This window comes from Poecilia mexicana, unplaced genomic scaffold, assembly GCF_051168715.1.
Source record: "Poecilia mexicana isolate PSO_F unplaced genomic scaffold, ASM5116871v1 scaffold_12, whole genome shotgun sequence".
Taxonomy (NCBI): Eukaryota; Metazoa; Chordata; class Actinopteri; order Cyprinodontiformes; family Poeciliidae; genus Poecilia; species Poecilia mexicana.
Window position 1 is genome coordinate 8770179 of NW_028263381.1, and position 25551 is coordinate 8795729.

The window sequence follows — 25551 nt, forward strand, 5'->3', positions numbered from 1 at the left end:
TTTTTTAGTTTTAATCATATCTTTTTATTCAATCATGACAAATTTACAACATTTTTAATCTGGAAATATTTCTTCTTCTCAAACTACATCTGTGCATGAAGATTCAGTTACACTTATTCATCTTAAAAACATCTTTACCTCTGAATTAGTTTATAAAACATGACATGTAGACACCATAAAACACACTCCTTACTAAAGAGCGGGCGATGTCATTAAACACACAAAGGTCCCATTTACTTTTACAAACAATTTTTCCACCTTAAAGACAATTTTACAAGAAATCTCAAAAAAGTACTTTGCTTTTCGTAAGAAAAACGAACAAGAAAATCACACTGGCACTTTTTAAAGTAGTGGCAAATGTAACATTTTGACATTCTACATTAGGTCTGCAATTTTAACACTTGACAGGTTAAACACAGTAACCATCATGAATGATTCATGAAACAACATGAGACAAAGAGGCAATCCTTGCATCATACATGATCACAAATCAACAACTCAGCACCAGCCCAGACCAATATTGAATGAAAAGTAAGCTCAGAGTCTTTCAATCATTAAAAAATATTAGGTTTTTTTTTTTTTTTTTTTCTTAAAAAGGTCCAAAGAAATCTCAAAATCCTCTTAGGTCTACTACTCTGCCTCTTGCATTCCGCTTCAGATAAGACAGTGTAACAAGCTTTTAAGGGAAGGTGACATGTTATATAAATATATTAAATTGATGTCTAACACAGACTCAGTGATAAGACTTATCGAAATGTATTTCAGTAGCAAAACAAGTAACCCAGAAAAGGCAAAAGAAGGTTAAAATATATATAATTAACACTGAACATTTAACAAAATTCTATAAAAAAATTGGTGAGAAAGGCCTGTACAAACATAAAACATACCATTACCCACAAATAAAATTTGTTTGTGTAAAACTGTTGAAAAGCACAAAAATAAATCCAGTGAATATATCTACATGAAACAAATAAATAACCAGTGTTCATGTCAAGGAGGCTTTCTCTCTGATATGCACTCCTTTCTGACAGTTTTTAATGTTCTCATACTTAGAAAAAAAAAACCCATAAATATAAAATATTTTCTTTCAGGTCAAAAAGCACATAAATAAATACAAAAATAACTAAAACTTATCCTGATGAAAAAAAAGTTTTCAGTCTTGAGAAATGTTTCTGGTAGAATCTGTTTCTTTTTCTATTTGCTGTGCACGAAAGTCTCTATTTAAATTGGTCTGGAATTAGGTTCATTTGTGAGTGAATACTTGTTGGCGGGCTAGAGATGCCCTCTGACCAGTCGGACAAGTTGGAATGTGGGGATGAGCTGGACCACTGGTCGGGGGATCCAGGGGAAGGGGTTAGAAATGGGTGGTCAGGCACCTGTAGCTGGTGGTTAGGTGTGTTGTCCATAGGTCCTGTATAGCTATGTTGGGAGGGAGGAGTTGGAAACTGGGTGCCGAGCATCGGCGTTTCCTGTGGCAGCACAGTGTGGATGGGAACCGAGCGGCCCGAGCCACCGTTTGGCTGCATGTCAGCGCCGTTCAGCTCAACGTTCGGGAAGCTCTGGTTCAGGCTTTGGCCGACGGTGGTGGAGTTGGAGTTCTGGTGCTGCAGCTGCCTGGAGCGAGGCTGCTGCATCATGTGCATGGTTGAGCCCAGGTGGCTGGTTGGCAAATTCTGGTAACCCATGATCTGGGACAAAGTGGCAGTACTGACACCGTGCAGGGCACCCATCATGTTGTGCGTAATCGGCGGCCCCTGGGTGAAGCTTCCCTGCTGGCTCACACCCGGGTGCATCCTGGTCAGCCAGTCGCACTGGCCTCCTCTGCTGCCGCCCACAGATGTTGTGCCCTGGCTACTGGGGCTGGACACAGGCAAGTGGGTGAGGCGGGGGGGATCAAATGACATGCAACTCATATCCTTGCCTATGCTAATCTGGCCTGTGTGGGAGTCCCCGTTGCCTTGTAGGTGATTTAAGGACATAGGCGGCGACTGCTGGAAAGGTGATGGCATAGGAGGAGAGGCCACGTCGGACAGGTAGCCATGGGGCGACTCAAGTGACTCAACAGGAGACAGAACAGCTGTTGTGTCTAATAAGTTACTCTTCCCATCCATTGACTTCTTCTTCTTCACCCTTATATCCTTACCCCCATCCTTCCCTCCTTTCCCACCGGAGCTCGGCTTTCGAACTTTTTTCCCAGAGGGGGTCGGCTTGAGGTTGCTGAGATAGTCATTGGGGGAGCAGAGAGGAGGAGAGAGGGTAGAGGTGCTCAAGGTGGCGCTGTGCAGCCCAGGACTCCGAACCACATTGTACTCGTCGAGCAGGCGGACTATGTCGTGATGCATGCGCTCCTGGGCGATGTCTCGAGGCAGTTGGTCGAGATGGTCAGTGATTTCGCGGTTGGCAAAGTGCTCCAGAAGAACTTTAGCCGTCTCATAACTGCCTTCGCGGGCTGCGAGAAACAGCGGTGTCTCCTCCTAAAAGTAACCAAAACACCAGAAACATCAGTTAGAAGCAATAAATAACACAAACAGATAGCACAGTGCCTCACAAGTGTTCATAGCCCTAAAACTTTTTTACATTTTGTTGTACTGTACAAATAAAATTATTTGCATTTTATTGGAATATTAAGGTTATAAGTAGTGCCTAATTGGCAACTAATTGCCCCTGTATTTAGTTTCAACCATCTTGCTACCATCAACTATGATGACATTTCCTTTCTCTGATGAACAACCCAGCCACTATATTTCACCAAGGGACTGGTGTGCAAAGGCTGTGTGGCGCTGGTTTTCTGCTACTTTTAGCATTTCCCTTGCAAACCAGACACTTTCCTTTTTTTTCTTCTTTCAACAATCACCTTTTTATTGAGACTCTTGCACACAAGTGAAATCAGGTTATATGAAGGGAGTTATTTGCATTAATTTTATTTAGGGCAATCAGAGTAAAGGGAGCTGAATGCAAATCAATGTAACCCTTTTCATGTTTTTATTTGTGAGAAAAAAAAAATTGAAGACCATGTAAAAATTTCCTTTCACTTCACTATGATGTGCTACCTGTACTAACGTCAAAGGGGTGCAAATAGTTTCCCTAGTTTGCCCGTACCTTGTTGTCCTGCATGTCTTTGTTGGCACCATTTTTCAGCAGCATCACAGCAGCCTCCACGTTGTTTACAGCGGCAGCCCAGTGCAAAGCAGATTTTCCTGCAAAGATTTTTACATTACAGTATTTTATCATAATAACTCCCAAACACAATGGGGCATGTGTAAAGGTTTGTGCAGATTACGAGATGATAAAACTTTAGCTACCAGAATCATCAGTGGCGTTAGCATCGGCGTGACAGTTGATGAGTTCCTCGACCATGCCCTCAACAGCCAATCGCGCGGCCAGAATCAGAGGCGTTGTTCCGTCATGCATGCGGGCATCAAGATCGGTGGCTCGATTTCGGATTAAAATCTGCGCAGAGACAAATTTCTTTAGTTAAGGAATTTCAGCTGCTAGACTGTCAATTAAGTGAAAGCCCAAAGCTAGGCAGGGCTCTGGACGAATGAGCAAGCTACCTGAAAAACTCCCTGCGCATCCGCAGCCACGGCAGCATGCAGCGGGGTGCGGCCCATGTTATCTTGTACATTGGCGTCTGCGCTGGATTCCAGGAGGCGCTTGGCGGCATCTGAGCGGGCATAACGGGCGGCCAGGTGGAGGGCAGTCTCGCCCGTGCGATCGGTCTGGTTATGGAGGTTGGCTCCATGGTAAATGAAGTCTGTGATTATTTCTGCTGACGGATCCTCTTCCTCCTCACTGTTACCGTTGTCCAGTCCTCCACCGCTGCAGGAGGCGATCATCAGGGGTGTGAAACCGTCTAAAAATGAATGCAGGATTCGGCATTTGAGTAAAACGATGCAATACCCTGAAATTGTAGTATATTTACTCAAGTTGGTCATACTATGTATTTTTCACTTTTGCAAACATACCTGGTCCTCTGACATTGACATCCATGCAGTCATTCTCAATCTCTCCCTGAGGAGGTGTGGGTGCAATGGATGTTATCCGGAGGTCAGCTGCATCCAGGTGTTGCTGGGTCCATTTCCTCTGGTCTGTATGATCACTTAAATCCAACATCGCCTGCTCCTCATACTGAGGAATGTAAAGATCATCGTAGGATTAATATCAACCGCAAGTGATTAAATGAAGAAAGTTTGTTTAGTAAATATAAAACTGCAAACACAAACTAACTGTTCATCTTACCCTGAAGTGCCTACAGTCTGGATCATCATCTCCCCATTCAGTTTGATTGTCATCTATAAGGTTGCTGTCTGAGTTCTTCATAGGTCTTTAAAATAAAAAAAAGCGATTAGATCACCTGTAAATCAATATTGTGTTGAGATGCAACAAAATATGAAATCTACTTACTTCAGTCCAACAGAGTCCTCTCCCAATGGCTCCCTGCGTTTCTTTTTGCTGGGCTCTGATACGTTAAATCCCTCCGGCATCCAGAGCTGGCCATGCTCTCGACGCCGCTTCTGAACCACAATCACACCGAGGCATATGAAACCCGAAATGGCCAACACCAGTAATACCAAATACACGGGGAACAACTCTGTAGGGGGAGGAGTAGGTTTCACACCTAGAGAGATAGAAATAATTCAACATGTTGAACTTTGATTTAGTAGTCATTTTGTATATAATTACATATATTATAAAAAAAATCTGAATCTGTAAGTATTAAGACATACTTGTTACAGCTTCAATATAGGGAACATTGAGGTTCCCACTGGTGGCCAGTGCTCCAAGAAAGGCAGCCACATCTGTTGCGCTCTGGAAGCATTCAGTAGACTGCTGGTAGCACTGACGATTGTCTATCTCCAGATATACAATCGATCTGTGAGCAGAAGTGGGTTGGAAAATTAGCACTCACTACTTTTTCAAAATCCTAACACATTCTAGTTTTTGTTAAAACCGTTGTTTTCCTACCCTTTGACTTGCACTGGATCCAGCTCTCTCCATTTCCGCTGATTGACCATGGAGGACACACTTTCCTTCACCTGACCCAAAACATTGGATGGCATTGAAGGCCAGCCTTCCGCAGAGCGCTTCAGCACGTTGTGTTTCACCAGGTCTTGTTCATTGCCATAGTAAGGAAAGACCATTGGTTCTCCTTTTGCGTCACGGCGGAACACTACGTTGGTGTGGAGAACGTTGCTCAGCTCTCTGAGGAAGGATGAAGAGCGGTTCTTAAGCAGCTCTGGGGGAATATGGACAACCAGAACTAAATGTCCATCTGCTAGCTTCTCTGGCATGTTGTTAGCACAGTCCAAACCGTCCCACTCGCATTCTGCATTGTTGCAGCCTTGGTCACAATGACCATCAGCATAGTGATCCTTACAATACTGATCATAAAGAGGGCTGAAAAACACAGACAAAAAAATGTTAGATTTTTCACAGCCATTTTCTATGACTCATTCTCAAAAACAGTTTTTATTTTCAGACTTACTTGCACTGCCCTTCCTGTCCTTGACAATCAAAGCCATCATAGAGACACCCTGGGCTGTTACATTGGCCATCGCACTTGCCATTGTTGAAGTATCGCCAGCACTGCAGAGCAGCCGAGCAGTTTTGCCAGGGATCATCAAAATTGAGCGAGCAGTCACCTCCGTCCCAGCCACAGGCATGGTTGTTACACAGCGAGTCACAGATGTGGTTACCGGCCCACTCATCACACTGAGAAATCTCACAGCTCACCTCCACTTCTGGAGGCGGCGTGATGTCCCGGCCAAACCCCCCGACGAAGGAGTAGTCCAGTATGTGGCAAAGGAGGCCATTGAAGTTACTGGGACAACTGCACTGGAAAAAGGGAGCATCAGGGGTGATCTGGCAGGTGCCTCCATTATAGCAGGGATTTGAGATGCAGAGGCTGTCGGTGGGAGTCAGACACTCGGGCCCGGTGAAGGTTGAGGGACACAAGCAACGTGGACCCAGGTGGCCGGACACACATGTACCACCATTCCTGCAACTCAGACTGCCACAGGAGCGAGAATCATACTCGCAAGAAGACCCAGTGAAGCCCTACAGGAAAATATTATAATATTAAGAGTTTATTATTTGTATCACTATCACTGGTTAGGATTTGTATAAGGAGCAACTGTAACTAGAAATTCTAGCAGCACTTACAGGTGGACATTTACAGATAAATCCATGAGGCGTGTTACTGGCAACGGCACATGTTCCTCCGTTCCTGCAGGGCCTTCCCTTGCAGCCATCAAACACCTTGTCACAACGTTGTCCTGTAAAACAGAAACGTTAGAAGTTTGTCAGCTGTTCTTTTGGACATCTACACAATCAGTTTCCGATGATGCAAAAATCGATGCTCATCTGTGTACCTGTATATCCAGTCCTACATTCACAGCGGTAGCTGTTGGGAAGCTGGATGCAGTTGTACGACCCTCGGGGGTCACAAGGGTTAGACAGGCATTCATTGACGTCCCCCTCACAGCGTTCCCCTACATAACCAGGCGGGCACAAGCACTGGTAGCCTCCAATGCGATCTACACACTTTCCATTGTTGAAGCATTTGGGCTCATTCGTCAGTGGGTCACTGGGAGGGTTGCAGTCATCCAAATTAATCTCACAGTGGACACCTGTAGATAGATGCATTGTTTTAGAAAATATATCTATTACACCTGTTAAGCCCTGGCATATCTGAAAAGCATTTGCATTTAATTTGCAGATGTGTACCTTGTGTCCCTCTAGGACAGGAGCATTTGTAGGTGTTAATGAGATCGATGCAGGTCCCTCCATTCTGGCAGGGTTGAGACTGACATTCGTTGATTTCTTTTGAACAGTTCACACCGTGGTAACCAGGGACACACTGATAAAAAAAAAAAAAAAGCAGAAGTACATTTGGTTATTTAAATCATTGAATACGGCACAATAAACCCTTGTAAGATTGCCAACACTTTATAGTGTTGTAAGGTATTTCCTTTACCTCACAACTGTAACCTCCAAGATAATCATTGCAGGTTGCTCCATTCTGGCAAGGATTAGGTGAACATTCATCCACCTGTTCCTGGCAGTAACTCCCAGTGTAGCCAGCCTGGCAGCGGCAGTAGTGTGTGTTTCCAGCATCCAGACACTGGCCCGAGTTCCTACACAGTTGAGACACATCCACACCTGGAACCAAGAAAAGTAGAAATGACTTAAGGAAATTGTCACTTACACCTGTGGCTTTAGACTTAATCAAGTAGAAGATTAAAGCGATGGCACATGATATGAATTATCATACCTTGCCGTTTGGCAGCGACTTCACATGACACACTGGGGATGTCGCAGTAGAGGCCAGTAAATTCAGTCTGACACTGGCAGGTATACGAGGCTCCCTGCTGCCAGCAAGAACCTCCATTTTTACAAGGGGAGGAGTCGCACCAGCGCACAAGACTCTGAAAAATGAAATGTATGTAAAATGCATTTTAGAAACTATTTAAATATAGACTGCAAGTATCAGAAATATCCAGAAGTTAATTTCTATAACACTGAATTGCTTTAGTTTTTGAATTGTGCATTGTTTTATACTTAAGCCTAATTTAATGCCTGAATATGTAATAGTTGTAATTATCAGAAGATTTACTTCAATTCACAGAGAACTTAGGAGCTAATGTTTATTGTCTTAACTTGCAATTTGAGTCCAGATCTAAGACTCAACTTGCCATTTCTGGTAAGTATCACACCGTCTTTGTAACATGTTAGCCTACCTGACAGTTGACTCCTGTGTAGCCATGAGGACAGGTGCACTTGAAAGTCCCATAACCATCAAGACAGGTGCCTCCATTGAGGCATGGTTTGGAGTCACACTCATTGATGTCGTACTGACAGTAGCTGCCAGTGAATCCAGTTAGACATAGACAGGTGAAGGTGTTAATCCCATCCACACAAGTTCCACCATTGAAGCAAGAGCTGCACAACAAGCGAGGAAAACCAATCAGATTATTAGTAAAACTACGTTTCCGTAGATTAAGATAGGTAGAATTACTAAATTAGGCACCCTACCTGTCGGTGCAGTCATTGGTGTTGATCTCACAATTGATGCCACTGAAGCCCAGTGGGCAGGTGCAGGTGTAGCTGTTTACACAGTCGGTACAATTAGCCCCGTTTTTACAAGGGTTGCTCTCACACTCGTTTATGTCGTGCTCACACCGGCTGCCACGAAACCCGGGCAGGCAGGTACACGTAAACCTGTTGACACTATCGCGGCAAAGCCCTCCATTACTGCATGGATCTGAAATGCAGCAAAGTGGATGTTAGGCAAAGTTTTTACTTTTAAATCATAGAAGGGAACCTGCTATGCTCCAGGTCAGTAGCTTACTTGGTTTGCAGTCGTCAATATCCGTCTCACACCGTTGACCGGTGTAACCTGGCTGGCACTTGCACTGAAAGCCACCCATGGTGTTGAGGCACACAGCACCGTTGCGGCAAGGGCTCTTCACGCATTCATTGATGTCAATTTCACAAGTCTGACCTTTTGTTAAAAAAATCACATCAATGGGATATGCATAAGTAAAACGATGAACTGAGAGATAAACCAACAGCCACATACTATATGCACAAATGCTATTAGATGCAAACCTTGCCATCCTTCAGGGCAGATGCAAGAAAAGCTCTGATAGTCTTCAGCCTCCTTACATATTCCTCCATTTTTACATGGCCTGGGGCTGCAAGGGGCCTGCAGAGTCTCACAGTTTTCACCTGGAAACAAAACAAACATCACCATTAGCAATAGTTAACAATATGCAGCAAATACTTCAACCATACATCAATGTCTAACTCCAAATGGTAAAAAAAAAAACAACATGTTTTCTACATATCTTCCATGATCTGTAGAATTAAAAACATTAGTTTCTAAATTCCATTTTCCATTCCACTTCCTTATCCATTTCCATGACAACTTAGCCAAACAGGAAGGGCCTTCCTGTTTCCTGCTATTGTTTGATCTTAGACAGGAAACAGGACGTGGCAGAAGAGAGACCAAAGCTTGAAGTGCACGTTTGCTGCTGAAACTAGCTGCTTTGTTATTCCAAACCACATTCCCTGTGTTATCCCTGCCAAACAGACAAGCAGATCTTTCCACGTACAGACGCCAAAAACAGGCATCCCTGTTGTTAGCTGGTGTTTTCTTAGACAACACAAGATACGACAGGACAAAACCTCTGTGAGGAAGCTGAAAGACTATCTTTATGCTTTCAGACCTGCATGCAAAGCTGAGACAGCAATTCATGATGTTAAGAATCCAGGAAATAGTCTGACCCCAGAGTGAAAGATAAGCCCCTCTATGCCATACCAGTATAAGGCAGTAAACAGTTGCACTTGTATCCAGCCACATCATCAATGCAGGTTCCCTGGTTGAGGCAGGGATTGGAAGCACACTCATTGATGTTAGTTTGGCAGTTAGGTCCTACAGTGGCAGGATTGTAAAAAAAAAAAGACATTTGGGTTAGATTTTCACCAGATTAGCAACCCCTTGCCACCAGTGAAAAGCAAGTGGAAAGAAAGGTTAAAACTGACCGGTGAAGCCAACTCTGCATGTGCAGTGGTACCCGCTGGTCATGTCCTTGCATATTCCTCCATTCATGCAGGGGTTGGACTCGCACTCGTTGTTATTAATATTGCAGTTGTGGCCGCTCCAGCCCGAGTCGCAGGTACATTTATAGCTTCACAAGACATTAAATGAAAAGTAAGGATTTTCTTGCTTTCTCTTTGGTGTTATTGATTTTTTTTTTCTCTTAAAACTTCACATCCACTCACCCATTAATGAGGTCCTGACATCGGCCGTGGATGCAAGGGTTACTGGCGCACTCATTCACCTCTGACAAACAGGTGACATCATGGTAGCCCTCAGGGCAGATGCATGTGAAGCTGTTGACGCCATCGACGCACGTGCCACCATTTTGACAGGGGTTGATGACACAGTCGTCTATGTTGATGTTGCACATTGTGCCTGAAAAGCAAGACAGTGGGATTTGAAGACAGCATGACAAGTTTGGCTTTTGTGGGGTTCAACATGTTTCCTTTCTCTTTCTCTCAAAAAACCCTTTATTTATACACCAATTTGTATGGATCCATCTCAAAAATCCAACTAAAATATGTTAAATATATTTGGTTGAAACTTGACAAAATATCTAAATCCCCAAGCAAAGCACTCTCAAGGATCATTAAAGAAGGCAAGCAGCTGCTGTCTGGTGTGGTATCCTTTAAATCTTGCATAATATGCTCTCCATGGTACTCAGTGGTCAGTGCAGCTTTTGGATGACGGCGAAATAAAGTCTCCTTTTTGGCATTCAGTAAGCAGAAGCAACAGCAGCTCCAGTGTGTACCCAACCTCGTGGCCCCTGGAGGCCTTTTTTACTTCTACCCATTGATTAAATGGGGCCATGCTGAATAGGAAGAAGCTGGATCTGAAAGAGGGAGGTGCTGCCAAGAGAGTGGGAGTGTGCATGTGTGTGTATGTGGTGGGGGCAAGGCCACTCTCCCTATTCCCCCCCCATTTCATGAAGAAATAACCTCAACCAGGACTGTTTACGAGGACAGAAGGCCATACCCATTTAAAACATGGCCAAGTAACAATTAACCACCCTCCTTCCCCACCACCACCTCTGATCTCCCACTCCTGCCCTACACACCCCTCCTACTTTGCTCTTCATCAATCAGGAGGGGAGGGCCCAACTGCCTGATATTTGGTCACAATAGACCTCTGTCCCTCTGTGTCTCAGTCCTGCTGTTCCCTCCACACTCACCCCATGAGTACAAAAAGATGGTGGAGAGGATTGGGAGGAGGCATGCACAGCAGCCTACACACACACGCACCCCCCCCCCCCCCCCACACACACACACACACACACACTTGTTACCTCCTTGTTGCTTCTTTTGTGAAATAATGACAAAGCAGCTACCAGCCAGAACCAGCTCTGGTGAGCAGCAAAAGGAATGAAGACAAGTCGCCTGCTTGCTTTGGTGAAACCTTATGGATAAATAACTGGAAATGCACTTTTACACTAACAAGCATCTGATATGTGATTAAAAGCCAATCTCTTTTGTCTTTGTGGGATCACTTTACAGACTCTTTCCATGCTTAACATCACAGTCTTTTCAGAAGGCAAACAAAGTTAGAGCTTTGTGTGTATGGATCAGGTTCGGGGAGGGGGTAGTCTTCCCTTTCTCTCTGGCTGTCTGTCCCACACAAGCAACCTGACACCATTGTTCCACAGCAGCGGACCCGGCAGCCACCTGTCGAACCTGCCCCTCCCAAAGCTCAGGGGACCCTGCCCCCTGCATCTGTGCACTCCATCCAGCCACTCACCTGTGTAACCCGGCTCACACGCACACTCGTAGCCATTGATCTTGTCAATGCACCTCCCATAGTCGCAGGGCTGGCTCTTGCAGTCGTCCAGGTTCACCTCGCAGTTGGACCCTGGTATGTGACGAAACAAGTTGGAGAAGACATGAAAAACCTGCGGACATTTTCTCAGGAACAATATGAGAAGATTAGTCCGGTTTTCTCACCAGCAGTGCCTTTGGGGCAGGAACAGAAGTACGAGTTTTCCCTGTCCTGGCAAGTGCCTCCATTCTTACACGGCTGGCTGAGACACTCGTTGATGTTGGTTTCGCACAGGCGGCCGGTGTAGCCGGGGCGGCAGTAGCAGGTGAAGGAGGCCAGGCCATCTTCACATGTGCCGTAGTGGCACGGATCAGAGTAGCACTCGTTGATGTCAATCTCACAGTGCTGCCCTGTGTAACCTGAAAGAGAAAAGTAAATTATTTTACCAAATAAAAGAATAGTTATAAATAATAATTAAAAAACATTTTATTTTTTCATTTTTATTTCTATAAATAAATGGTTTTTTTGTATTTTTATTTAACCTTATGTATTTTTAATACTATGCTAACATAAGAAATTATTTAACAAGTGCTGCCTCTGAAGAACACAAATGTATTTATCAACAAAACATATGAAATACTATACTATAAATTGCACAGACACTACGGTAAGTGAACACTACTTTAAAAGAAAATTGCTAAACAATGTCGTAGTCTGTCTGTTTTCTATTACATTACATTTTCAACTTTTTTTTAATTTGCCTTATCTAATTTTTTAGTTATAAAATATAACTCAAACAATTGAACAAGTGCTTCCCATATTTATTTCTTTATTTGTTTATCTCAAGTTTAAGCACAGACTAATATAAGAATTTGGGAAGTATTGTGAGTGCTTGATTTATTTCAACAGAACATATGCAATAATATAATGTAGAAATATTTATTTATTGGATTATGTTTTTACTTCAAACATCATGTAAAGATGTTATTTTGTAATTTTTCCAAGTAATTATTAAGTATTGCATTTATTTCAACAGGACACAATATGCCAGTTTCCGTCTGAAGAAAGTACCTTCGGCACAATCACACGTGTACTTATTGGGTCCATCAGTACATTTGGCTCCGTTCTTGCAGGGTGTGCTGGCACACTCGTCAATATCCACCTGACACAGATTTCCTGAAAATCCTGCAATTGTATTTAAAAAGACAGAATAATCAATATTTGGTTTCAAAACTCAGTACAGGTGTGTAAAAATCAAGATAAATATATTTTTGCAATATTTTCAGCTAACAATAAAATATGCATAAATGTAAAAAGCTTCACAGACAAGTTCATTTGCATTTGAAGTGGGTCTGCAGGAGGCTGAAAGTCTTTACAAACCATTCCACAATGCTAACTCCACTCTACCCCCTCCTCTTCCCAGCTTTTACTGTGCAGGGAAATCTTTAGTTTAAGTCACAGTACAATGGCCCCCAACTCACCAGCTCTAAACCAATCCCTGCCCCCCAAATTTTGGCGCTAAGCATTGCCCGCCAAATATGCTAATGCTCATGCAGCTTGGTCCACATTGTCCAGTCTCCCCACAAAGTATTCAGAGGAACCATTAGAAGAAGTAAATCATTAACATTCAGTCTGTGAGCAATGTGTGCTATACTCATTGACAGATTGGTTAATGATACCCTCTTTTATTACTCATTTTTCTCTCTAAAGGGTTTAAATCAGTTCAGTTTTAATTTCACATGCGTTCTAAAAGCTTTTTTGGACAATGTTACACAGATTCTCTTCTGTCATCTCACCTTTGGGACACTCGCAGTGGAATGAGTTGATCTTGTCTATGCATTTTCCATTGTTAAGACAAGGCTGGCTGGCACATTCATCCGTGTTAATGTGGCAAAACACACCCTCATATCCTGAAACCATAAAATAAGCTGTCAAACTTCCTTCCTTTGACAATCTCTAAAAACACGAAGAGAACAATTATATAGTTTGGATATGTAATTTTGCTAACTAGTATAGAACTGGATTTAACATTTTTGTTATCGTCAACACACCACAACAGAAAGTGTCACTTTCTAGACGCCTATTCATTTGTATGTCGAGTTCTGCTTCCTGATTTTAATTGTGTCACCTTTTCAACGATTTTAATGATCAACACAAGAAAAAGAAACTAAATGTTGTCTCACCTGGCATACAGATGCAGTGGAAACCTCCAATCTGGTCCAGACAGGTGGCATCATTTTGGCAGGGATTAGATATGCACTCGTTAATATCCATCTCACATCGAGGTCCCTCATACCCTTGAAGACACTTGCACTGGAAAGAGCCTAACGTGTTGAGGCAGCGACCACCATGCTCACAAGGGTTGGCACCTACAACATGCAACATACAAGAATTCATATGCCCTGTGCTACCTCCGTGCAACAACAGAGAAAAAAATGTACGTTTGTGAAACTAGCTTTATAATTTACCGAGGGAGCATTCATCTATGTCCAGGTTGCAGGCTGATCCTGCGTAACCCGGGGGACAGGTGCATATCGCCTTGCCATTTACCGGGTTGGTGTCGCAATTAGAGCCCTTTTGACAAGGATTGCTGATGCAGGCATCATCAAGGTGGCACAGCAAACCTGTATGACCAAATGCACCACATTTAATCACTTTTTATCAAAGCTTGTTGTCAGAGTGAGTCCTGAAAGCAGGACTGGCGGTAGTCTCACCTGTGCGCCCATGTGGACACTCGCAGAAGAAGGAGGCCACGCGGTCGTGGCAGGTGGCGCCGTTGTAGCAGGCTGCGCTGGCGCAGTCGTCGATGTTCTCGCTGCAGTCGTCGCCCGTCCAGCCGTTGACGCACACACAGTGGTAGCTGCCGTGCGTGTCGTGGCATGTTCCTCCATTTTGGCATGCGTTGGGCATCATTTCACACTCGTCCACGTTTTCAGTACAATACTGACCTGATTGGGTTATCAAAGCAGAGCATAAGAACTTTGTATGTTACAGTAGCTACTTCTATTTCAACTACAACGGTGAGCATTCAAAAAAATAACATGAAGAATGAGATAACCTGTGTAATGGGGTGGGCACTGGCAGTTGTAGGTGTTGACTCCATCCACACACACACCACCATTCTGACAGCTGTGTGCCGGGCAGTCATCGATGTTGTGCTCACAGTGCTGGCCTGTAAAGCCTGAAAAGATTGAGACACGACCAAAAGCGCTTAGACAAAGTGGAGTATGGCGAAGACAGACTTGACCACTTAGATGTGGTTAATAATCACATTTCCTTCCTATCCTTATCACAGCATTCATAAAACGATAAGCTCTCCATATCCTCGTGGCACACTGTTTTAAAGCCTTCGAGTTGACAGTACAGCCTGTGTCCTCCTCAAACATCAAAGCCTCGAGTGAGTGTGTTACAGTCTGATTAACAATCAACCCACAGCTCTGCAGGTGCTCGTGCAGCTTCGCAATCTAAACGCATTCCAGCGCCGGCCCCCACAACGGGAGACGCACAGCACGGATTAAACTTTAACACACAACAACCCCTCAATATCCCTCATTCATCTGCTTATCTAAACAACGTGTCCTGTGCTGATCACCGGAAGACAATAAGATTTTAAAAAAGCTGAATGTTTCAAGGAGTGCACAAATCAAGTAAATGCAGCAAGAGAAAATTTCAACGTGGGTTGAGGGGCCGAGCTAACCAAACTGTATCAACACTAACCACAATGTTGTAACAGCTTTGAGCACCCAAACAATAAAGATGGCAGACAGATTGGTTTGAATGGGGTGAAAAACAAGGTATTGTTTTCCGTATGTGACCTAATCAATGGGGTGTGTATATCTACAGGTAGTGTGATGTACTGCTTTGTGGGCTCGTTGCTCATTATCAGAAGGAAACGTCTGCATGACTATATCCTGCCAGTGGAGGCTGGCAGAAAGTGTGGTAACCCAAAGATTATGCACCCCTCCCAATAGATCTTATCACAACACATTGCTTTTCAGGTCAAATATTTTTTTTAAAGGAAAAACAAACATTCAAACTAAAACGCAAACCCAATGAGCTCTAACAGGACAGATAGACTCACTCGTAATGGTGGAACAATGGATGAAACAAAGCCATCTATAAGGTGACATTTAAACAGAATTTTTTCTTTTCACAAACAGAGAAATCATTTCACGAATTTTAAGCTTTATTTTAAAGCAGCCATAATCACTGCAGAATATTCCAGTGAAAGTTTCACAAGTACTTTTGTTTTTAAGCTTGCCCAATTCCATTCCAAGGTGGTGGTACTGTCAAAAAACACTGAAATGTTTTTTGTTTTTTTTTTATTTCATGGTTTTTGCAAATAGAAAGACATACTTTATAATTCTCCAATTTTAGTTTGTCTGTCAGGCTGGGTGTCAGAATTACAATTAGGTTTAGGGCTGGGACATGAAAGCAAAAACTGTTTCAGAAATGGCCTGAGACTAGCATTCTGAGACACTTCTCTCATTAGCAACTATGGTTAGCCATGGTATTTTCACAGTGTATCTATATCTAGTGACATTTTCTATATCCAAAATGCTATATGATTTAAAAGTGATGGATTTTCTGACAGAGAGATGTTGGTTAGCACAATCATTAGTTGACCCAAGAAATATTTCCTTCTTTACTTCCTCATAAAAGTAGATTTAACTTATTCAGAGTGAAATTATATCCATGCAATAACCGGATAATGGCTCACGAGACAACCTCCACTTTGACAAAAAAAAAAAAATTTGGCATTTTAATGTTGCGAGACCTCAGTACACATACCTAGGAGGCAGCTACAGTCATAGGTGGTTTCTCCCTTCTGGACACATGTGCCTCCGTTCTGGCATGGTGAGGGGCTGCAAGGGGAGTAAATGGTCTCACAGTGTTGACCAGTAAACTCCTGAGGACAGCGGCAGTGGTAAGAGCCAACTTCGTTGACGCAGAAGCCGCCATTGAGACATGGAGACGGATTGTGGGCACACTCGTTGACGTCCTGCTTGCAGGTTAGGCCTTGGAAGTTGGCGGGGCAGGTGCACTTGAACATGGAATCTAAAGCAGAGCACTGGCCGCCATTTGCACATGGATTGGAAGCACATGGGTTTGGAGTCTGGCAGGTTTTACCTGGGCAAACAAACGAAAGAGGTGAGTAAATCATGAGGGCTTAAAGTGAAATAGGATAGAAACTGATGCTAGCCACATACCTGACCATCCTGGTGGGCAGCGGCAGCGGAAGCTGCTGAGGCTGATGAGGTCACACGTTCCTCCATTGCGACAGGGGGAGCTCATGCAAGCATGGTTCCTGGGAGTCAGACACAGCCTATCGGTGAAACCCAGGCGGCACACGCAGTGGAAATCAAACGTGTTGCCATGGGAGACAGCGTGGCATTCGCCGCCGTTGCGGCAGGGGGTCGGGCTGCAGGGGCTTGGGTACTGGCACCGATCCCCTACGTAGTCAGTGGAACACCTGTGAAAAGACAGGGAGGAGGCGGTGAAGATTATAAAACTGGGATCCTTTTCTGACAAAATCATGGGAACAAACATCCAAACAAAAGGAGATTTTCAGAAGGGTGGAAGTGGGGTGAGATGAAAGTTTTTCTCCCCAACCTAGACCGAACATGGACGACATGTTGTTCTAGTGTGTCTCTCCGGATTAGGCCCTCTCAGGACCTTGAAAACACATTCTACTGGTACAACAGACACCGCTAAATAGTCCAGCCATAACTGCTTGTTCCCATCTACCTTTTACCCCCACGCTGTCCAAATTCATCTCGAATGACTGTAGAGATCAAGGCGACTGTGCCGCCTATGCATGTCCCCCATGCAGCGCTGCATTCAGGCACTAAGCTCTCTAATATTTCCATCCGATCTAGTCACGAACAATTACTCCATCAGTCTCATGGCCCTCTCTATCAGATCGTTGGAATAATGACACCGAGGTCCCAGCAGTAATGAAAAATATTCACGCCTCTCGGCAGATCGCTAGAGACGGATTCCACAAATGAAAAGGCATCAAGCAGTTTATTAACTTTGATCTCACACTTACAAAATCCTCACATGTTTTACATGCCACTTGTGTGGACGTAAGGTCCCGTCTGTCACGTGAAGGAAAATTTAAAGTCAGCGAAAAAAAACATGTTTATGTTTGAATTGGAGCTTGTGCGACAGTGTGCACACGAGCGTGAGTGTTTATGTGTAAGAAAGGGCATCTGTTGGCCTCCGAGTATCTCCGCAGGGAGCAGGTGCGCATGTTAATGAAGGCAGCTGTTGGACAGGGTTCCTCCTCCTCCCATTTTCCTTTCTCCTCCTCCTCGTCCTCCTGTCCCCTTATTCCCCTCAGTGCCCCCTTCCTCCTGTCCTCTTCTCAGATGGGGGGGACTGAAAAGCCAACCTCGCCTCCAGGGACATAAAGGACCCATGTGAAGTCAGCTGTTGCAACTTCTGTTGCTTCAACTCCCTTAAACCACGCAATCCGGGCCTAATTCCTCTCTTGCCTACCTGTTCTCCTTTCATTTTACCCAACATCCTCTTTCCCTCTCGTTTGGTTACTACCTCAGCATCAACTTGCATCTTGACTTCTTTCCTGCAGGGATTCCTTTATAGGTCACAGCAGTTTGCTTTTACAACCCTTTCCTTATGTCACACAAGACTGCTAAAACTCTGATTGTTGACTTAGCGAGGTGAGACCAGTCGGGGAGGTTTAACAGTCCTACGTGCACAAACGGAGAGTCCAGACAGTTGCAATTGTCAGACCACTGTAAAGGTATTTGAGGCTGCTTTGAGGTTTCCTGCTTCTTTTTTTGTGTTTCACTATCAAAACATCCTGGATACTCAGGAGAGAAGTCGGCTGTTTTGGTGTAAGAATTCTCACTCAGCAGAATGCAGCAGACCTCCTTTAAAGCAGAATGTTTGCACTCCGGTTCTTTGCATCAGCACACACCAAATAGCTGTAACAGATCCTCTTTGTCGTGAAGTCACCCCATTCAGAGATAAAGATCCACCCACAGGCTGAGCAGACTAGCAGCACACACCACGGCAACAGGTCTCTCCCGACGATGCAATGTCCCCTCAGGCCGGAGCAGATGCTTCCCCGACCTCTGACCCTAAGCACTTTTGTGAGTGTGGGACGGCCTCTTTGCCTTCTCTCCCCTCTCTGCTCTTGTCCCACTGGGCCCGATCTGCCATCTGTCACTTCTGGGGGTGACTTTATCATGCGACACAAAACCAGCCCGACTGTGCAGTGGAAAATGCCACTGCTGTGGAAAAAATGCACGAAGAGGTCGAGGGCAACATACAGTAAGCGTGCACGTGCGAACTTCCTGTACTTTTTCTCCTGCTACTTATAAAGTATATCTTCAATCCTCTCTCCAGTATTGAAGGGGCCCTGATGGGTTTTTTTTTCCTTTTTTTTAATGTAACTAATCATTAGCCAAGATCTGACTCCTGGGGTGCACATCTGTGTAAGACCAAGAAATTAATAATGTGGTTTGGCTATAGAAACGTAGAAATTAACTGATTATGGAAAACTTTGAACTCATTTAAATGGAGTATTTATTGCAAAATATTAAAACCAAAGGATGGGAAGCTGCATTAGAGATGTGACAAAAATTGCATCATAAAACCTCAAACAGCCAACTCATATCATTCCACTCAGCTGTGGTCGAGAGTGTACGGACATACAGCAGCTTAGCATGGGGCTCCAGCTGCAAAATTACAGACAGCAGTGCCTTGCATGTGATAGTGAGAGGAGCTGAGAAAGTGAGTGTCCCTACGCTATCGGCTTGGTTTTAGAGCCGCTACAGGAATAACAGCAAACTACAAATGGTATTTTCTTTTATGGTTTTTTTTTCAACAGAGACTTTCTGGTTTTATTTAGTTACCTAGAGAAGTGATACAATATATGTTGTAGGCAAACAGATTCTATTCAAAATACATATCTTCGCTGCAAATAAAAAAGAAAAACATACTTACACAATTTAGTCACTTAGCTGAATGTTGTGTAAGTGCAGTGAACCTTGTTTTTCTGACAGCACATTATTGACTTGGTTGTACCCTTTCACCAACCAAGTAAGCTACTGACCCATTGTTCACCAAGTTGAACATTGGATCATTTAATTTAAATTAAATTCTACATTTCATTAGCATATTTCAAATGGGGATACTTAAAAATGACTGCTTTAGTAAAACCCTGTCAGCTGACAAATAAGCTGTGAAGCTAATAACATTTACGTGCACAGTCAGCAGGTGATCAAGCAGGGATAATTTGAAAATAAAGTACATTCTGTAGTGTTGGGTAATGAGTTTAACTTAAGGTGGCCCCTGTCCCAAACAAATTACATATAAGATTTTCCCAGCTCTGATGTAAGGGGAACAAAGAAATTCATTCTTGCTCAATCTATGTAGCAGTTCTCCTTTTACAATACATATGTAAAGTGGGACGTCTAGAATCAGAAGACAACATGCAATTTAAAGCTTTTTACAAATGTCTCTTTGCTAAGCTGACTTAACTCTTCTTCAACTTGTGAGTCGCCTTTATAAGCTTAAATTAAAGAAGGCACACTTCTATTAATGCCAAACAAATATACATTAATCTCAAAATGATGATTAACGACTCAAAGTAAATCTTTTAAAGATCTTCCGGTAAACACAAAGAACTACTGATTAATAAGTAAAATAATCTCTGACTCCACTGAAGCAAAACTTAAAGAAAATAAAGGCGTGACCAAGGACTTGCTCAAGGTTGAGTGTATTTTGGAGGTGTCATTTCTACTTCTGACAGCCTCAGCTGGCGAATGTGAGCTTTCAGAGCCCACTTGAATGAAATAGCTTCTTATCTGTGTCTTCTGACAGCACCGCTTTGATTGCCCTGCTCTGAGGAAATCCAGAGCAGCCCACTTAAAAGCCACACCAACAATAAATATGGGAAACATTTCTCGCGTTAGATATTTCAGCGTAACAGAGACTGATTCTTTCTCCACAGGGTTCCCCAAACCCTTCATTTCGTCTGCATTCGAGGGGTTCCTGGCATCCTGGGAATGGAACCGACCGAGGGAGTGGCAGGCTTGAAGCCTTAAACCCAATAAAAAACATCAGTCACCACACTTAACCCCGTCATGCACTCCCGTGCTCCAAAGCTGAGCCTTCACAGAGACCTGCTTGGTAATCCTATAGGAGGACAAATGAAGAGCAGCATTCCTGGCGGAAGGGCAAATCGTCTCTTGAGCGGTGAGGGACTCATTCAAGGTGGTGTTCTTAAGTGAGATGTGCTATCGTTGATACACAGCACCAGCCAAAGTTACCTAAGTTCATCACACTAACAGTCTGGATGTTATTTCCTGCTTTCAAATGTATTTCTGTCAGAAGTGTTTAAAGTACCAAAACAGTCTCTTCCTCCTAAGCAGCGTAAATTACACGAATGTGAGTTTTGGGGTCATAACCCTTTCGACCTCTCCATGCCACTGTTACTGTCCCACCAATGGAAACTGAATTTGAGTCACAGAACGCTGTGCCCTTCATCTTGTGCTTTCACACAGCCTACAGAGGCAGTCAGCTACCAGGCACCATGAGAAACAGGAAGCCCCAGACCTTCAAATAACCTCTTGAATCTCAGAGTCACAACCTTGTGTTTCCCCCTCGCAGGCGTATGTTATAGCTGTTTCACTGTAGTTAAATCACACCAAGCTGTTTTTTTTTTGTGCTATATAGAGAGCCATTGTTAGGTTTTAACCAACAGCTGAACATTTTGTTTTTGTTTAGTTAAAAACCCAAGAAACCTGTTTGTCAAGCGACAAACAATTTCTGCAAACAAAAAAAAAAGGAGGAACTATCCCCGTTAGAAAGTGCAGAGTCTGACAGTGGTGGAATTCATGATTTGTTGTGGTTGAGTCACACGTTTACTTTGCATCATATGACCCGGCCATGCCAAAAGAGCATTACGGTTTCCATTTGTGACTATGGCATTGCCAAATGCCTAGAAAACTTCAGCATCTTTGTCGCACAGAGGCAGGAAACAAGAGCACTTACAAACAAAAGCTGAACATGATCCGAATCAGACACATAAATATACAACCAAGCACTAAGCACAGTTTGGTTTAAGGAATGACGCATGTCCACAAAAAGAGAGAGATGCTATTTTTACAACTTGGACGTGAGGAAAACATCCTTTTTTTTGTGGCTCTCAGAGGTACAGCTACATTTAGATCTAGTCGCACACGGCGGCGCTCCATTTATGAGTTAGGAAACTTCTGAAGGAAATTAATTATTCTAGATTTTATTTAGGGGTAAAATAATTAAGTCAACCCAGAGTTTAAGTTAAGCTGACTAAATTTAAATGCACACTATATGTTTGGAAACCATGTGTCCTTTTCTTTCTCCTTTGCCATTGGACACCTGCAAAAATAGAGGTCAAATAAAATAATCTTTGTTGGACTGTCACTTAAAATCTCAGTGACTTTATGAATACAAAGAAGCTTGTGGATGTTATGTGAAAAAGATTAAAAAGACAATTTTAAAAACATATCTGACCATTTCCATTCTATTATCCACTACAAATCTTTCAACCGTGGGAACTGTGCTGGAGGAGGATTTAGATCTATCTCAGCACTCAAATCTGTGTCATCGAATGCTCACACGGAGCAGCAAAAACCACAAAATGCAACGGGTGTCTTACGTGTGTGCATGTGTGTGTGTGTGTGTGTGTGTGTGTGTGTGTGTGTGTGTGTGTGTGTGTGTGTGTGTGTTGGTGGAATAGGTGGCATGAGGTGTTAAGTCGTTTATAAACTTTTTTCTTCCATTTAGCCCCTTTTGTTGGTAACTTTTGACTTCAATGTGCGGACACGTCTCCGTTTCACTAACCACAGGTGGACTTTCCAACCAGGCCTTCCACACAGTATCTGGGTGAATCTGCCATCGCCGATGAGGCACCAGCGTTTGCGAGTGTGACTTGAAAACAATGACAACTTGGAAACCCCTTTGGTGCGTCGATGCCGCGCTCTCGCCCATGATTCTCTAAGTGCATCCCAGGACTGATCGCTGCTTGGCTTTGTGTGAGGATGGATGATTAATGAAAGCAGCCAGGAAGGAGAGAGTGCTGGTTGGCGAAGTGATGCCCTCATCCTGCCTGTTTTTAATTAGACCGAGCAGAGATGGTGGCCACAATAGGAGCTTTGTAGGAGTGGAGGGAGAGATTCGGTGTGCCAGGGAGTGCACACGTGCGGAGGTCTATGTGTGTGTGTGTGTGTGTGTGTGTGTGTGTGTGTGTGTGTGTGTGTGGAGCGTGCAGATTAGATGTTGTGAATTGGTGGCCCCAGGCTAGCAATGCAGGCTCTTCAATAGCTCCCTGTTGTCCCCACAGAGCAGAGAAGTGCCCGCCGTGACCACATGCCCAGAGGGCAAATCGGGCCACCTCTGAGCTTCTTTCAAACTGTGCCACTGCTGGGAATCACAACGGAAATAAATCTTTTTTTTTTTTTTTTTTTTTTTAATGCACCTGTTCTGGCTACAAAAACTGCAAACTAACATCCTTCTTTACTTGTTTGTCACATAAAATCTCCAGGATTCAAACTTTGAGCTTTGACTGACTCAGTGACTGCAAAAGGATTATGTAGCCATGTTAGGTGTCACATCAGCAAACTAATAACACCAGCCCACAGTAAACAAACAGATCCCAATCTGCCACTATGCTCCGCTTCCCACTTGTTTGCCCTTAAATTTCTGCACTTTATTCCAATTAATCTCACTCTCTTGACATCCAATCCAATTACATTTCACAGCCATCTGGCTTTCAAATGGAGATCACAAGCACTGAGCTGGGGGTGGGGGGTGGGGGGAGCTTTCGATTCAAAATGATGGAGACAAGCCTTTTTTGGGAAGGTTGGAGGGAGTGGGCAGCAGGAGTTCGGTGTGTGTTGAGGTGTCTGGGGTGGCTGTGGCATGATGGGAAGCCCCACTCAGATTAGTCACACAGCATTATTCTGACTGCGGGGACAATGGAGTGACGGGCGGCGGGCGAGCCCCAGCTGTCGCCCGTGAAAGAGCAGAACAACAAGATTTAGGGCTGGACGCGTCCTCTCACTCTGCTGCTGTGGGGGTCTTGCATTCATTAATGGGCTGCTGTGGAGGGGGGGGAGGAGAGTGGTGGACTGGTTTTGTCCTTCCCATTCTGAACATTGTGGGTCTACGCTCTTTTGATTTCTTCACTTCTCCAAAGTTTTTCTCATTTTTTGAGAGAGTGAGTGTGTGTAAGGGGCAGCGCAACAAAAAAGAAAAAAAAGAACTGGATGAGGAATACAGGAGTAGAGCGAAACTTCTGAGAAGAGCTTGTACGGTTGCTGGGCACAGCACCCGCTCAAAGGCTGGAATGGAAAGGGGGGAACCTGCGGCCCCTTTTCTTTCCAACTGAAATGCACTTTCAAGGACCACACAAATTTAAAGAAATACATACACAACAATAATAGCTGTAGGTATGTTTTGGAGTGTAACATCTGGAACATCACTTTCTCTCTCCCTCTCTCTCCCCCTCTCTCTCTCTGGGAGTCTTTCCACCACTTACTTGCACTCTCCATCTCCATTTGAGGTGGCTTCACATCTTCCTCCATTTAGGCACGTCTCAGTAGGCAGGGAGCATTTTAAACCTGTAGAGTGCATGAACAAAAAAATGAAATCTGAGGCTTAAAGTAAACTCTAAATGCAAAAATCCGTAAAAACAAACAAACAAAAAAACAAAAAAAAACAAGTAACTTTCTAAACATCTAAAGTCACATTTTTGCTGAAAATCCCAAATCACACTTGCGTCCCAGTGTATATTAATTGATTTATCACGAGAGTGTCCTTGGGGGATGCTTTGGGGGAGCCTGCTGTGGACACCGGTGAGGCCAGAGGAGCGCGTGGTGAGTGGTGCGTGGCTTTTGGGAGGGGGCGAGGTGGAAAGGTGGGAGGGGAAGAGGGGGGGGGGCACGCTTTTTTGCGAGAGGAGGAGGAAGAGCGCGCGGCAGCTGCGGGGCTCAGATGCGCAACAAAAGAAATCAGAGTCCAGCACGAGCCATAAAACATTCTCCCCCGGCATTGTTTACCAGCAGACGGGATAACAGTCCCCCCCCCCCCCCCGAGCAACCCCCACCACCCGGCACTCACAACACTCTCCCACACTTGCAGACAAAAGGTGCACCCCTTCTGCCCCCCTCTGCCTCGTAGCTCCTTTAGCGTCTACCCTCCGCTCTGCCAACCCCCCGCCCCCCACTCCAGCACACGCACCAACTTCTATCTTCTCTCATGTGGTTTATAACCAAGTCAAGCAGGTGTTAAGTTTTATTGGAACAGACGAAATAAAAATATTTTTAAAAGTTATGATGTGGCTGAATTAAACATCATAAAACTCATTCTGCACCAATCTTCGCGGCGCACACGAACTTAATTGCTCTGATTCATTGGCGAAGACGGGGAAAGTCAGCGGCGACCGCAGCGCAGACTGCAGCAGCTTGCAAAGAACTTTTTTTCCCACGCTTAATACAATTATTATACCAAGGTAATGATTCTCGTTATTCGGCATGCAATAATCTAACAGTCTCATTTCCGGAATATAATAAACAGAAAAGCCTTATTTGGCAACTTATAACGCACTTCTAATCATTTTGTAACTTCCTCAGAGTCTCTCTGCTGAATCTAAACAGGATACGACTTTTATTTTTTAAAGCTTACCTTGTGAGAAGACGATTGCTTGAATTAGAAATGTCAGTTTCACTAAGAAATGATACATTCCTCCTCTTCAGCTTCACAAACGTGCAGGAGTCCCGCGTTGGGTTCGCATAGATCCGCAGTTTGGGGCTCCAGATGTTGCGTCAAAATGAATATCCTTAGTTTGAGACGGAAAGGTTAATCCCAGCAGGTAGAGTGAAAGTCTTCACCACAGCTCAGATCATAGGTGTTAACCGGCTGCACTCCGAGTTCTCAATGAAATCTACGAGCAACTTCACAAGTTCCTCCTACTCCTCCTCCTCCGCCCCTTCTAAATTCTCCTCCTCCTCGTCCTGTGGCCAAATCAGAGCTGCCCCCTCCCCTGCACATGCTCCAGGAAACATGTCCCTCCGTGTACACAAACTGTTAATAATAGAAAGTTGTGTAAAATGGTAACTTTATGTTTATGAAGCTCTTAGAGGCATCTATAGAGGACTTTATTTTCATCTAGTCATTTA

At 44.0% G+C, this 25551-nt stretch overlaps 1 protein-coding gene across 2 annotated transcripts; it reads right to left on the reverse strand.

Moving 5' to 3' along the window:
• Nucleotides 1-25325, reverse strand: notch1a (notch receptor 1a). 2 transcript variants are annotated; one of them, XM_015009015.2, is made up of 34 exons: nucleotides 25058-25325; nucleotides 23913-23994; nucleotides 16567-16829; nucleotides 16148-16486; nucleotides 14415-14537; nucleotides 14071-14304; nucleotides 13825-13980; nucleotides 13540-13725; nucleotides 13153-13266; nucleotides 12428-12541; nucleotides 11542-11775; nucleotides 11339-11449; nucleotides 9787-9979; nucleotides 9547-9692; nucleotides 9323-9436; nucleotides 8611-8730; nucleotides 8351-8503; nucleotides 8035-8263; nucleotides 7740-7941; nucleotides 7274-7427; nucleotides 6977-7161; nucleotides 6727-6859; nucleotides 6372-6629; nucleotides 6163-6275; nucleotides 5486-6057; nucleotides 4966-5397; nucleotides 4728-4873; nucleotides 4405-4618; nucleotides 4240-4324; nucleotides 3966-4128; nucleotides 3555-3853; nucleotides 3303-3450; nucleotides 3100-3197; nucleotides 1-2474 (listed from the first exon to the last, which is right to left on the reverse strand). In XM_015009015.2, exons 1-34 carry the CDS (start codon nucleotides 25113-25115, stop codon nucleotides 1218-1220), a joined length of 7428 nt encoding a protein of 2475 aa, XP_014864501.2. In that variant the 5' UTR covers nucleotides 25116-25325; the 3' UTR covers nucleotides 1-1217. The 2 variants fall into 2 exon arrangements, with proteins under 2 accessions (XP_014864501.2, XP_087866997.1); XM_088010871.1 differs by lacking the exon at nucleotides 9323-9436.
• Nucleotides 25326-25551: the final 226 nt, after the last annotated feature.

What these genes read in the sequence shown, in the direction of transcription:
- notch1a (XM_015009015.2), bottom strand. Translation starts at nt 25,115, where the DNA reads ATGTATCATTTCTTAGTGAAACTGACATTTCTAATTCAAGCAATCGTC. An exon ending in GTGTCCACATGGGCGCACAG is followed by an intron (nt 13,981 to 14,070) that starts GTGAGACTACCG and finishes TTGGTCATACAG; the next exon opens with GTTTGCTGTGCCACCTTGAT. An exon ending in CTGCCCTGAAGGATGGCAAG is followed by an intron (nt 8,504 to 8,610) that starts GTTTGCATCTAA and finishes TTTTAACAAAAG; the next exon opens with GTCAGACTTGTGAAATTGAC.